At 37.2% G+C, this 13693-nt stretch overlaps 1 protein-coding gene across 1 annotated transcript; it reads right to left on the bottom strand.

The window, feature by feature from the left end:
- Positions 1–301: 301 nt before the first annotated feature.
- ttc22 (tetratricopeptide repeat domain 22) lies at positions 302–7598 on the bottom strand. The gene is given in 9 exon segments (XM_036140908.1): positions 302–1056; positions 1141–1293; positions 1911–2023; positions 2026–2050; positions 2877–2995; positions 4312–4427; positions 4737–4792; positions 5019–5319; positions 7204–7598. Coding segments are annotated over 9 exon segments (1683 nt in total). The 5' UTR covers positions 7467–7598; the 3' UTR covers positions 302–519.
- Between the last annotated feature and the right edge of the window lie 6095 nt (positions 7599–13693).

Here is a 13693-nt window from a genome sequence, read left to right as displayed (position 1 = left end):
TCTAGTCTCAAGATTTAGTTAAACTTGATTTGTTGAGATTTTTGTTTTATGCATTCCAGTCTTGTTAACTAACACTTGATTAATTATTTGTTGATAAACTTGAAAATCATTCTTTGTTTTAATAGCATCTGTAATGTTTTCCCCCCAAGGTATTAGGGACACTTGCCACAGGATTAATGAAGGTGGTGTTAGAACATGGCTGCTTACATTTTAAATCTTACTGGCAAAAAGTAGCAATATTACAGTGAAATGTGATCCTAAAGCGTATTGACTCATGCGGGCTGAACATAAATGCACTCCACACTTTTCAGATCTTTATTTGTGAAGAATTCTGAAAATCATCTTTCTTCCTTCCACTTAATTATGCATTACTTTGCAAAAAATTGTAAACATCGGAACCTGAAAAGTTAGCTAAAGTTTTCCAATTCTCTGAAATGCTGTCAAGATGTTGCTCGGTTGAGTTTTGCTCTTTGTGTTTTCTTAACAGACATTTATCTAAATGAATATAACACTGTTGTTTCATGATAATGAAAAGGTCCGAGCCAGAGGTCTTCTCTCAGCAAGCTGCTGAGGCGCCACCGTTTCCAGCAGCCTTTTCACCAGGCCCAAGCGTCCTGTCCGGATCAGAGTCTTGGACAGCTCTGTAACCTCTTCTGTGTGCGTTCTGTAAAGGGACCGAAGTTCGGATTTTACTCTATCCTGAGGGTATCGCTCCTCTGCCTTGTTCACCCACGTCTCCAGCTGTGTGATAGCAGAACTGCGGTCGGAGGCTTCCAGTATAAACAGATTCAGGAGGGTCAGAAGGAGGCAGTGCAGGGTTGTGGTGTCAGTGCTCCCAGGTCTCTCCAACTCCATGGCCTGTTTGAAGCACTCTGCAGCATTCTGCTCTTCGCCTTTTATTAGAAGGCAGCGTCCTCTGAGCACATGGAGGTCCGGTAAGCTGTCTGCTGGCTTGAACTGTAGCGCTTTAGACAAACTGACCAAAGCATGATTTATTGAACTTTCATCCACCATAATGGTCTCTTGGAGTGCGTCTACACCCATGTAATAGTATATCTGGAAAAAAAAAAAAGAGCACAAAGCTGTAAGTATGTTTCCTGCATACATCCCAAGTCTCCATCATCCAAGTCTTTGGTTTACCTGGGCCATCTCCAGATGAGTCCTCAGACACGGACGCACAGTCAGTACCTTGTCCAAGTCTTTTCTAGCATCGGCTAGCTTCTGTCGCTCAGGAACTCCTCCCATTCCATGTTTTGCTTTTTCAAGTTGGTTGACATATACAACCACATTGATCTAAAAAGAGCATAAACTTGATATTTATTGTTTCTACACAATCCTACGCAACAAATCTAATCAATGCAATTTAAACAAGTTAATGCTGATGATGGAAAAGCAACAATTTTTATAGATTCAGCACCCACACACTCCTAGCCAAGACAAAGTTGTTATGGCCGTCGAACCATTGTTTGGACTTTTTTTTTTTACACCCGTACCATCCATTTAGGCTTGCATCACATTTGTTTAGGAATTGAGTGCCAATAGGTACACTGGTGATTTTGTTAAAAAATATTGTTAAAGTTGAGATGTTTTCCAAAATTGTGTTGTGTGATATTGTACAACTGGAATAGAAGATTATGATGGTATGATCTTGATATGTTTACCCAAGGGTTACCAATATCTATATCTATGTTTTATATATATATATATATATATGTATTTACCACATAAAATATTCCTAAACATTTATATTAATTAATAGAATATATAATTGAGTATAGTCTGTTCACATAGACCTTACCTGTTTATACCGTATCCATTGAGTACCACATAAAATACGCCTAAACCTTTTATTTGCAACTTTAAATAAACCGTATCATAAGTTATGAGTTACTGTGTCTCAGATGAAGTACCTTGGCGCGCATACAGTAGGCCTCCCAGTTGAGCTCGGGATCTGCAGATATTAGAGCAGTTGCAGAGGTTGCCAGTCGTGTTGCCAGCAAGAAGATAGATGCAGAGTAGGAGAAGAATCATTGCTGGCCAAATCCATGGCCTGGGGGGGGGGGGGGGGTAGAGAGAGAGAGAGAGAGAGAGAGAGAGAGAGAGAGAGAGTGTTATGTTTCGAAAATAGTCCCATATGAAAAGGAGAATTGTTTCTGTGATGTTTTCTTTCTTAATGTCCCATAGGAGTCAATCCAGGTTGGTTTAAATGTACCAGTTAACAACCAATGTATTTCAGGTCATGTCAAAATAAAAGCTAAACTTCACCTTTCTTAACCACCATTAAAAGTGCAAAAAACAAACTACAATCAAACTAAACTTTTTGCTTTAAACTGAAATAATTTTATCAGCCACAGTAGTGTTCTATCTGTTATCTGATTACCTATCAATTACAGTAAAACTATGCAGTTACATGTTGCCTCCTTTGCATTCAGTCACATTAAAATGCTGAAAAAGTAACAAAAAGCATATTTCACCGAAGCCATCTTACTGTTCTAAGTCTTAAATGCAATGTGACTGTATTTAATGGAAAATTTTCTTTGATACTTTTATGAGAACCGACGGTAATTTGTGATTAATATTTTATTTAAAACATTTATTTATTTTATGATTTATTGGTGCATAAACCTTTGATATTTAATTTCATAAAGGCTTTGCAAGATTCTTATGCCTTAGTCAAATGTCAGTATGTGGAGTTGCGTCTGTGTTGTTGTTAATGCCTAAAGCAAAACAACACTTTCAAAATAATGTACTAAAAACAATATGGTGTTATTAGTGTGTAAAACGTGTAAGAAATGGTTGACATTACAGCATGTCTCTTTATTTATCCCTAATTGGATTGTATTTGGCGAGGATTGTAATTGTGTGAGTTTACTTACGGTTCCAAAGCAGGACAGAGGATCAGAGGCTGAGAAACCACAGTCGTGTATTGACATGGGCACGGAGGAAAATTCGTCCTTTCTCTCCAACATAATGCCAACGTAGCACCAAGCTAGAGCTGACAGGAGACATCACAGTAAAATTGTCCTGATGCATCTCAATAATCCAGGTGAAAAAAATAAGATTTACAATAAGATTGTTCCACATATATATATTATGTATCTTAACAGTTTTGGATCCTCCATCTGAACAAAATATTTAAACTATCAAACTTGTAATGAGGGAGTGCTTTACTGGGGTTTTATTTTATTTTATTTATTTATTTATTTTTTACAGTTTTTAGATAACTGAGTGCAATTTTCACTACCACAACAGATCAGATTCTTTACCTGAATTAACTTTTTTCTCCAAGTACCCTTGAAAAATACTTGATGGATCTTTTAGATTTAACTAAAACATAACAAAAAGGTATTGTGCTGAGATTTCTGCATCACCAAGCTGCGATGAAAGAAGCGATGAAACCTCCAGTCATCCAGTCCAGTTGTATAAGTGAGCTCACAGCATTATTACAGACCTAAAATATACTTCCCTTTCCTGTTTGGTCCCTGATCTTCTTGTCTTTAGACTTTTCCATTTTAAATTTTGCTTTTCTTTAAAACCTCTCCATTAACATTTATAATAATAAAACATGAAAATCCTGAACCATGAGGCCTTTTCTTTAAACTTTTGAGAGCGCTTTAAAACTTTTGACACAAGCCTTTACTCAGGTTACACAATACTGTGAACATACAATTATTATTCAGAAAACCCTTCCCTTTTTTCTTTGCATATAGATTTTAGAATTAGTGTATCATCTTGCTTTCCTTTTTCTTTTTTGTTTTTTTAACTTTTGCATGATTAGGAAATAGTACTGAGTGTGAATAAAAATAAATGTAATCCTTGATTTTTTTTTAATTAGTTCGGTTGATTGTAAATAAATCCTAAAACTATAAAATATACAGAATCTCCTTGCTCCTTTAAATTTGTCATCAGTGGGTTAGGTAAGAAATTGTTTGCTCAGATACATTATTGACAGATATTTAGGCTGTGATTATACACATGATTTACATACATTATTATCATATGAACTACCAGGTGAGTATTTTGTTTTAAAAACTTTACCTTTCAAAAGCAATTTGACATTTCTGACAAATTAAGATTTTATTTTAGCAACAATTTATTTCTGCTTATCTCAGACTAGCAAATAATATCGTCAAAGAGTTGTTCAGCTAAACTAATGTCAACAAAACGACAACTGTCACTGTAATTAGTACAGTCTGTGTGAAGAAGGAATATGATGTGAATGGAGCAACAATATTTAAAATGATAAAATCAGAAAATAATGATAAAGAATTAAATATTTTAATTAATTTATATAAGTGAATGCCTGCTTACCTTTGTGCTGTTTTGTCTCAGAATTAAGTGTTTCCTTTAGAAGCCTAAGTCCCTTATTGTAGTGAAAGAGTCTTGCGTATTCAGAGTCATCCGTGGTTTTTATGATCTGGTCCAGCCTTCAGGAGAAAAATAACTAATATTTATAATCACATTCCAATAAAATTAGTTCCCTGCATTTAAACTATCCGCTTGGGGAGCAGTGGGTTGGCACTGTGTGGCCCCCCCAGGGAGAAATCTGGGGTTAAGGGTCTTGCTCAAGGAGCCAGAGTGGCAGTTGAACCCAGAACATCCGGGACACAAGCGCAATGCTCTAACCACTAGCCCACTACTCCCCAAAATGTATGTGTGTATATATATATGTATATATGTATGTATGTATGTATGTATGTGTGTGTGTGTGTGTGTGTTTTCAAGCTTTTTCCTACCTTACATAAATAGCTGCCATTTTAAAATACCAGGTTCTTTTTTCCTCTGAAGGTATCTGAAAAATAGAATCAGTTAAATATTAACACTTTTTTTGAGACTTTCACACCCAAGTGTTTTGAGCCAAAATCTGGACTGTTCTCTACAAGACGCGGTTGGTTATAAAGTTTGATTTTCATTATAGTTTTACACGTATCAGGCATGGCAGTGCAAAGAAATTATTGATGCATTTTATCCATAATTCTCAGACATTTATTGTACATTTTGTATGTTTTATCTCTCACCAGGTGACCACCATAATGCAGAGCTTTGTTATAAAGCGACAGCGCTGACGTCAGCCTTTCTCTCAAGTTGTCTTCGCTGTCCAGCTCCACATCATATGGAAATGCGTACGCCTGCTCGGCCAGACAGCGTGCTGCCAGTAGCCTGGTCTCCTCCTGGGAATCCTCCCCGGAGTTCATCCCCATGAGGTAAGAGACTTTGTCCACACATTCCTCTGCATCCGGCTCTCTCCCCTGTGTGTCATACACAAAGCCCAGGTTAGCCCAGGCGTTGAGATTCCCAGGGTCTTCCTTACAAATGTTCCTAAAAGGCCATAAAACAGAGAGATTAAAAGAATATTTCTTTTTAGAAAGCCATAGCGGGTCAATTGAAACTATTATTTTTGTTTTATTTAGATCACATTACAATAAGTCACATTATTTTAAATGATTCCCGGAAATCTCCCTGCACCCAAAGTAACGGTTCATTACACCAATGTTGAAGTTTCTGTTTTGGCTTCTTCAGTGTTTGAAATTTTAAATTAAAGAACATTTAAATTATTTTAAAGTGAACAATGGTTGTAGTCTCTTACATTGATTGCATCTACATTTATTGAAGGAGCCATCCAGTTCCCTCATATCCTTTGTGCCACGGTGAAGCAGCACTTTTATTTATTTTTTTGGCCCTTACAGCCTTGTTGCAGACCTGATGGCAGCAGAGACCATTGATGTTTTAAAAAGTCAATTTAAAACAAATCTTTTTAACTTGGCTTTGAGATTACTTTTTGAAATTATGATTAGTTATTCCTAATTTAACCTTACTTTAACTTAATTGTATTGGTGGATTTATTACTTTGGGTTTGATTTTAAATAATTTGAATTACCCATACTGCAATTTATAAGCTATAGTTGTGTATTTTGTTGAATTATTTTAAGTAATAAGCTCTTGCACCAGTTACTGAATTATTTAGGATTTCGGGTTTTCTATTATTTATTTCATATCTTTATTTTAATGCTTATTTGTGTTTTTTATGATCTTAGTTTTAACTCTTTTCAGGAATTGTTAAGCAATGTTTATTATTTTTGTTGTTTTTATGCTGTTTACTTTTCTTCCTAAAATCATTTGCCCTTGTTGTCAGCTCATTAAGATAATTGATTTACCTCAGTGCCACCTCTGTCCAGTAAAATAATGAATTGGTTTATTAAACCAATCTGATTTGTTAAATGTACCCAATACAAGCTGATAACAATGTGTCTCTGCATTTTATGCCTTCAACATTTTGTACTGTATTACTATCAAAAGATCAAATTAACAGTTATTGCAGTCACCTTAATCACCGGTAACACACATTTTTGGATTTTATTTTGGATTTCAGGTTAGTGGGAAACTTTCAAAGTTAGCCTTCCATTTTGATAAAAAGAAATTCATGCTAGCCTGTGTTAGCATGGTAACATTGCCGCCCAGCAATGTTACATGTTGCAAATGGCATACTTTAAAATCAGTTTGCCAACATCGTTTCTCTTTAAATGAACCAGAAAACACATTAATGAACTTATTTAAAGCTGCTCAACTCTAAATTACATAATTATTAACGGTCGATAACGACTAGATTAGAATGACAACTATTTGTTGGGCATTCTAGCAAAGGTACAGAATGTGATCCACACTTAAGATAAAAAGAGGAAAAACTAAACATAGCGTATAGTTTTGTTTTTAACACTATCATATGAAAGAAATATTTACTGCTCTTGATGAAAAATAGGTTAAAATCATATGTGTAGCCCTATGTCAGAAACATCAAATTATATTTATTTGTGAGCTAAAGTCAACTCTGAAATAGCTTAATACGTAGGCAGGCAAAACAAAAGAATTAAATAAAACTTTTAAATCATGAATCCTGGTATTGGTGTGTTACATGTTGTTGTGTTCAGTCATTTCAGGCCTGTTCTGTGTTTGTTATGTCCATCGAATCTTGTGATTAGTGGAAACAAAGCAGTCTTAATGATAAGGGTTTAATGTCCTGCCATTTTCGACTGAAAACCTTCTGTTTTTGGGAAATCCCAAATTTAAAGCAATTGTACTGCATTCATTTTAATGACTCTTGTGTTTCTATTGCTGGCCGCTAAAATCACCAGGATCCAAACACTTAACATGATTAAAATGATCTCTCTCTGCCTGAGCTTTCCAGAAGAAGTTAGCGTCTTATACCTGAATATTTCCTCAGCTTTGTCCGGCTGGTCCAGGTGAAACGCCAGAAGCCCCAGGAGATTTCGGACAGCGTACTGCAGATGTCCCACTTCGACCTCCAGCTCAGCTTGCAGGCTCTCCTGCTTCAGGAGAGTGTCTCTGAATCGCAGATTCACAGGACCCACAGGATCACAGTTCAGACTCAGCTCCAGGTGGAAGTGGCCGGGGATGTACTGCATGTCCTCAATCAGAGACTCAATGTCCTCCGTGTTGTCTGTTTCCATGTCTTCCTAATTTGAAGATCCTGGAAAGGGTGAAAAAGATTGTGGCTGCGTGTAACCTTAACGCCTCGTCTTCCTTGGTTTTGACTTGCGCAAGATTCCAGATACCGGCAGGTTGAACAGGTTAGACCTACGAGTCACTAGGGAGGGAAATACACTGCTGGTTATGTTTAACAACAACACGAGCCGACACATTTGTTTTTATTTCAGTTTTTCCTCCCTCATTCTTTTTTTTTTTAAATATACGAGAACGTCAGTATTTTTATTTGTTTTCTTAAATTAAGAAAATGCAGTTTTTAGCTATCATTTATTTTGACTTAGATTTGGATCTGTGACTAAAATGCCATTTAGCATTCCTTAAAGTCCTCTCAGACAAGATAATTATAACTTTTGTTGTCTTTGCATTTTGAAAGTCTCCATCGCAGAGTGTTTGGGCAGATTTTCTTCTACTGAGTGTGATTGACTTTAATTGTGCTTGGTTTTTTTTTTCAGTTTTCCTGTATCTTACAAGCTTTATATCTCGTTTAATTTTGAAATCCCTTCATCACAGAGCATCCCTGCCCCCAAGGATTGCTTCTCTCCTCACACGCCTCTGTTACAATGGTTGATTGGTCCTTTTAATATGAACCTTATTGTTACTTCCTTTACGTACCAGATTCAGTTTGTTGCCATTTGAGCATGGATTATTGGCTTTATGATATAGTTTGGATTTAAATAAGCCCTTTGCTAAATGTTCAGACCTCATAGCAACTAGCTTAGCGTTCCACAGGCTATCTTAGCCTTATCTATGCTTCTGCTGGCTGTGCCAAAGAATAAGAATGTCACCAATCAGGCTCAAGATGACTCAAGAAAACTCCACGTAAAATCCAGTAAGTGTCATGCTGCCTCATTCAGAATGAATGGAATAGAAAAAAAAGATTTATTGTCATTGCAAATAACATAGTATAGCCCGCAGCGAGGTTTGGAAGAATGCAACTGCAACAAATGTTTACGGAGAGGTTCAATTAAACATTGAACCTGAATTCAGAAATAATAAATAGTTTTACTAAAATAGTTAAAGCATAAAAGAGACATAGATTTGACAGGATATTTGATCACCTACAGCAGACAGATGACATTTAAATATCTGAATTGACACATTTGCTTTGGCTTCTCTAAACTCTTGCTTATCTTACTACGACTTAAAATTAGATTTATTTATGGTTTGGGTGTTTTTACAAACTCCTCCACCAGGTGGCAACTTGGTACTGCGTCACATCATGACCACCCAACTAACTGAAGGCCGCAATCACCAACAAATGATAGTAGGTTGTTTTTGGAGGTTTCACAAGCAATTAAAAGTTGTTAATTAAAAAAAGATGCCAAATGAAAAATAAAAACGTGCTTTAAATGTCTGAACAAATTAATTTTTAGTCAACTGGATCAAGATAAGGAAAAAATAAGACCTGCAGAAAAAGTTGTAACGTGAAAACTGTGAACAACTAAAAATGAATGTAACAATATGAAAAAAAATCAGCTTTTGTAAACAAATCCAATCTTCTGTCTTATTTCTTTTTCTTTTTTGTTGTTTATAATTATACAAAAACAGTGACATCATAAATCAAACCATGGGTAAAAGTTTTACATCATAAAGTAAGGACATGTAACAGAAACATATCTTGGATGACACCAAAAACATTAACATATTGGCGGAGGCAACAGTGTTGTCTTTTCTGTATCTTTTCTGTAGTTGAGATAAAACTCTCTGGTTTGTAATGAAGAACATTTTTATTCACAAGACAAGAATCCTTTTTAAAGTGTTTTAATTTGAAGACCAGCCATGGTGTTCTATGAACCATTCTCCTCCACAGATGTAGTTATTCTAATGTGGAAAATGTTTGTTTTGGAGTACAAGCTAAATTATTATTAATAATTATTATTATTATTTACTTTGTTAGAAAAATCGCACTTGACACTTGACACTGCCTCTCTCCCTCCCCTGTTCAGGACCTACAAGCTACACCAATGTAGCATCTCCAAACCTTCTGCATTATATATTATAATCACTTTAAAAGTACACTTTCCTGTAAACTTTAAAAACAAATCCTGTTTTGTGTTTCAAAACCAAATCAAAACATTGTTAAATCTTTTTCAAACTTGTATGTGACATATGTTCTGTACAGTTCCCCAGTAAAATAAAATAATTCCTAGAGAAAAGTAAGGAAAATACAGAGGCTGCCAAGAGACTGACATCATCCTTAAAAGCAGAGGTTCTCCATGTGCCAACAATCACCTGTATTTCTGAGACCAGGAGTGGGGCTGTAAGATTAATTATTTTTCTTCCAGATAAACTTCCAAACCAGAAACATTTCCTACACCCTTGTGGGAGAATCCTGTTATGATTTGAAGGAGTGAACTCTTGGGCAACTGAGAAATGTTTGGCATGGAGACAAAACACACAGTGCCTATGTTGAAACATAGTGGTGGGACATCATGCTTTGGGGTTGATTTTCTCCATACTGGAATTATATTTTTCTATCTGAAAGTTTATAAAAACTAGACACGTTGTGATGTTGACACGTAGTATTTAACTGTCAGGAAGGAAGACCAAGAGGGATTTCTGTTTTTACACGATGACCCCCAGCATACATCCAAAATAACAGCAGAAAAGGGTTCACCAGAAGAATATTTAGGCTTTTAGAAAGTCCAAGATCTTCTAGATATTCTGTAATTGCAATAGGGGTAACCTGAAGGGGCCTGCAGAAGAGATATCCTTGCAATCTGACAGACTTTGAGAACTTTGGCTAGGTAGGGTTGGACGATAGTTGCATGTTGTCATATTATTTATTAATCATCATACATTTCTTTTACCTGGTCTTTTTTCAGTTTATTTTCCCTTTTGTTTGCCTGTTTTTCTGTTAAACTAGACTGGACATGCCATAAAAGCAGCTGTAGCTTTTCCCAGTAATATAAATCTTTTTATTTGTGTAAGATTCCTTTTTATTACAATAAAGCAATACCTCTAATTATCCAGTGCTCTGTTTAAACCTTTCCATCAGGCCTGAATTAAACACTCTTTTAGCCACATATTGCCATGAGCAGGTTGTTGCATGAAAAGTGGACAACAGAGCGGCTTTCTTTAAATAAGTGCGACAACAGAGAAGCAGGTTTTATGGCTAACATGAAACCAGATCACCCGGGGCAAGCCAACGCAAATATAAAGACGACATGCAAACCTAGACAACAATGCACGAGTTAGGTTTGAATAACGCTGCTGGTTCTGCAGCACCTGGAAGGAAAGCTTTGCAACCAGAGCGTGTTGCATAATGTGGACGCCGTAGATCTGCCTCAGCATGTGGGCGTGCATGAAGCGGACATTTTTCTCCTCCTCCAGCCGTTGCCAGGGTGGTCATCATGGATACTGGTCTAATTGCATAGTAACATAATCATAACAGGCACCAGTTTGTGTCCTTTTAAGGCCAAAGACAGAATTTCATGTTGCTTTTATTCATACTTGATTATATTTAAAAGGCAAATTTTACATTCCAGCAACTAAGTGAAATAACAAAGCCATTATAGGATGGAGCATGTCCCTGGATTATCACATCAGAGTTATTTCTCTCTCGTGTGGGATTATACCATGTGTTCCATTTATCATAAGCTTCTCACAAGGGTTTTTATTAACTTTTAAACTAACCCACTGTTAACCTATTTACCTGTTTTGTTGACTGTCTCTATCATTTCTGATAGAGACAGTGTGTTTGACTTGGCTAAAACGGAGTAAAGAAGTTGATAATAGGAGACAACAAGCCAACACTGCAAAAAGGCAACTAAAAGGAAGTACAATTTACTTTAAATAAGTGCATTTACCCTCAAATTGAGCAGGTAAATTAGATTATCTGCCAACGGAATTAGTATTAGATTAGTTATAACGCACTTGAAATAAGATGATGGAGATGAGTTGTTCCTATTTTAAGTGCAAAAATCGTATTCCATTGGCAGATCATTTAAACTTGCCTAAATCAAGGGCACTCATTGTAAGAAAATTGTACTTACTTTTAGTTCCCTTTTTGCAGTGAAATGGTGGACAGTACAGCTTCCCATCCATCCATCAATCAATCCATCTCCAGAGGGAGACATCCAGGTGTCTGACATCCTGATGTCTGAACCAGCGCAGCTTATTCTTTTTGCTATGGGGGAACACAGGCTCTGCTACAAGCTCCCTCTGGATGACTGAGCTTCTCCTCTTCTCTCTCAGGAGTAGTCAAGCCACATTATGGAGGATGCTCATTTTAACCGCCTGTATCCGGTATCTTGCTTTTGTCACGATACACATCTCAGGATCAATGCCTCTGTCTATCGCCCATTTTACCCTACCTCTAGCTGTGAAGAAGAGTCCTCTTTCCATCGATCTGAAGAGGGCGATCCACTAACTTCCTGGTTATGAATCATGGCCTCCAACTTAGAGGAGCTAACTTTCGTCCCAGCTGTACCCCTTCAGATGCACAAACACATATTGACTGAACACCTTAAGTCTCACGACCCCGTCAGCAACTCTGTGAGAATAAAGATGTAGTCCACCACATTACAAAGCCCAAACCCCTCTTCCTGATCCTAAGGTATGACAATCTATGGGAGTCTCATTTACCACATTAGCATGAACTTCACCACAGAGGCTGAGAACTGTTGTCTTTTGAGAGTTTAAAGAGTTTAATAAAACTCTTTACTCCCCTCTTTTCAGAATAAAATGAAATAGAGTACATCTTATTGTAGTGTGAGGGTGTGTGTGTGTGTGTGTGTGTGGGGGGGGGTATGATTGTTTCACAACTTTGTTAAAAATCAGTGGATCAAAATGAATCACGTGGGTAGCTCAGCCGGTAGAGCAGGTGCTCCACATGCAGAAGCTATAGTCCTTGACGAGGCTGTCTTGGGTTTGATTCCTGATCTCTTCCCTCTTCACTCTCTTTACTATCAAGTAACTGTTCAATAAAGGCCACCAGCAGCCAAAAACCTTTTTTAGAAATCATCATGTGTAATGATGTCATGTCAAAATAAAGAGAGTACCTCTTTGGGCTGCACAATTTCACCTCATATCTTATTAGAAAGAACAATGTCCTCCTTGAAAACAATTCTTTAATTCATTGTTACTTTTATCAGTGATAGACCTTTTCATCCTCTGAAGCGGCTTCATGCATCAATTCAGTGCATGTATTTCAAACAGCAACCTTTCCAAGCCATCTCGTAGCCGCAGACTGCAGCTATTAGCTTCTTATCGGCAGCTAAGATGAGTGTTTACAGTAAAAGCATCAGGTCCCTCCAGGGACCGGAGTAGATCTGACCGCTGATCAAGCTTCCCAGGGCGTCCTGTCCAATGCAATGACACAACACATAATCAGCAAAAACAGCTGATCTTATCCTTGGTCGTCATTATATAATTTATTCTTCTTTGCCCCAGCACTCATTTTAAACCTGTGGAGAAAAGAACCCTTATCTCCAGATATGGTTCTGCTTCCCCTCTAAAACGACATGAAAAAAAAAAATCTCAGCAGGAAAATTATACTCATCGTTCAATGTAAATTTTTGTCCATTTTTGTCCGTGCCTGCTTCCATTAATGACGGGACCCTTTCATCTATTTTTTTTCCCTAAAACCTTTCCAGTGGATCAGTCCTGCGGTCTCACAGCCACATGGCTTTAGCCTGACGTATACCCACAGGTCCACATCAGGAGGTTCAGGCCTGTTGGGGGGGGGGGGGGGGGGGGGGGGGGAATCTGCCCGTCCTGTGGATGTGTAGGCGGGGAAAAATGTGTGCAAGTGTGAGTCAGGCTGTGGAGAGTGGTGTGATCATCATTTGTAACACCTCATTTATCACACTCCTAACAGCTTTCCCAGATAAAATGATTTCCTAGACGGGAGTTGTAGCTTTAAATCTGTGAACGCTGCTTATCCAAAGGTTCAATAATACCATATTATGACGCAGGGTCCAGAGCATGAAGCAGCTATTCCAACATAAACAGAATATTATTTTAGTATGTATAAATATATCAATTTTTACTCGTGTCTTCATACAGATGATTAGAGGTAATTTTGTCTAAAATGCTTATTTAATTTTTTGATTTTGAGCCACAGAATAAAGCAAACTGCCAAGTTTGGAATTAGCTGTTGCGTAAATGGGCTTATCCTGCAGAATGTTATACCTTTCTGCTATTTCAACCTTTGTAGAGCAACAAAAGTCTGGCTGATATTAGGTCT

The sequence above is a fragment of the Fundulus heteroclitus genome, chromosome 9 (genome assembly GCF_011125445.2).
Source record: "Fundulus heteroclitus isolate FHET01 chromosome 9, MU-UCD_Fhet_4.1, whole genome shotgun sequence".
Taxonomy (NCBI): domain Eukaryota; kingdom Metazoa; phylum Chordata; class Actinopteri; order Cyprinodontiformes; family Fundulidae; genus Fundulus; species Fundulus heteroclitus.
Note: the sequence above shows the minus strand (reverse complement) of the source record. Positions and strands in the feature narration are given on the sequence as shown.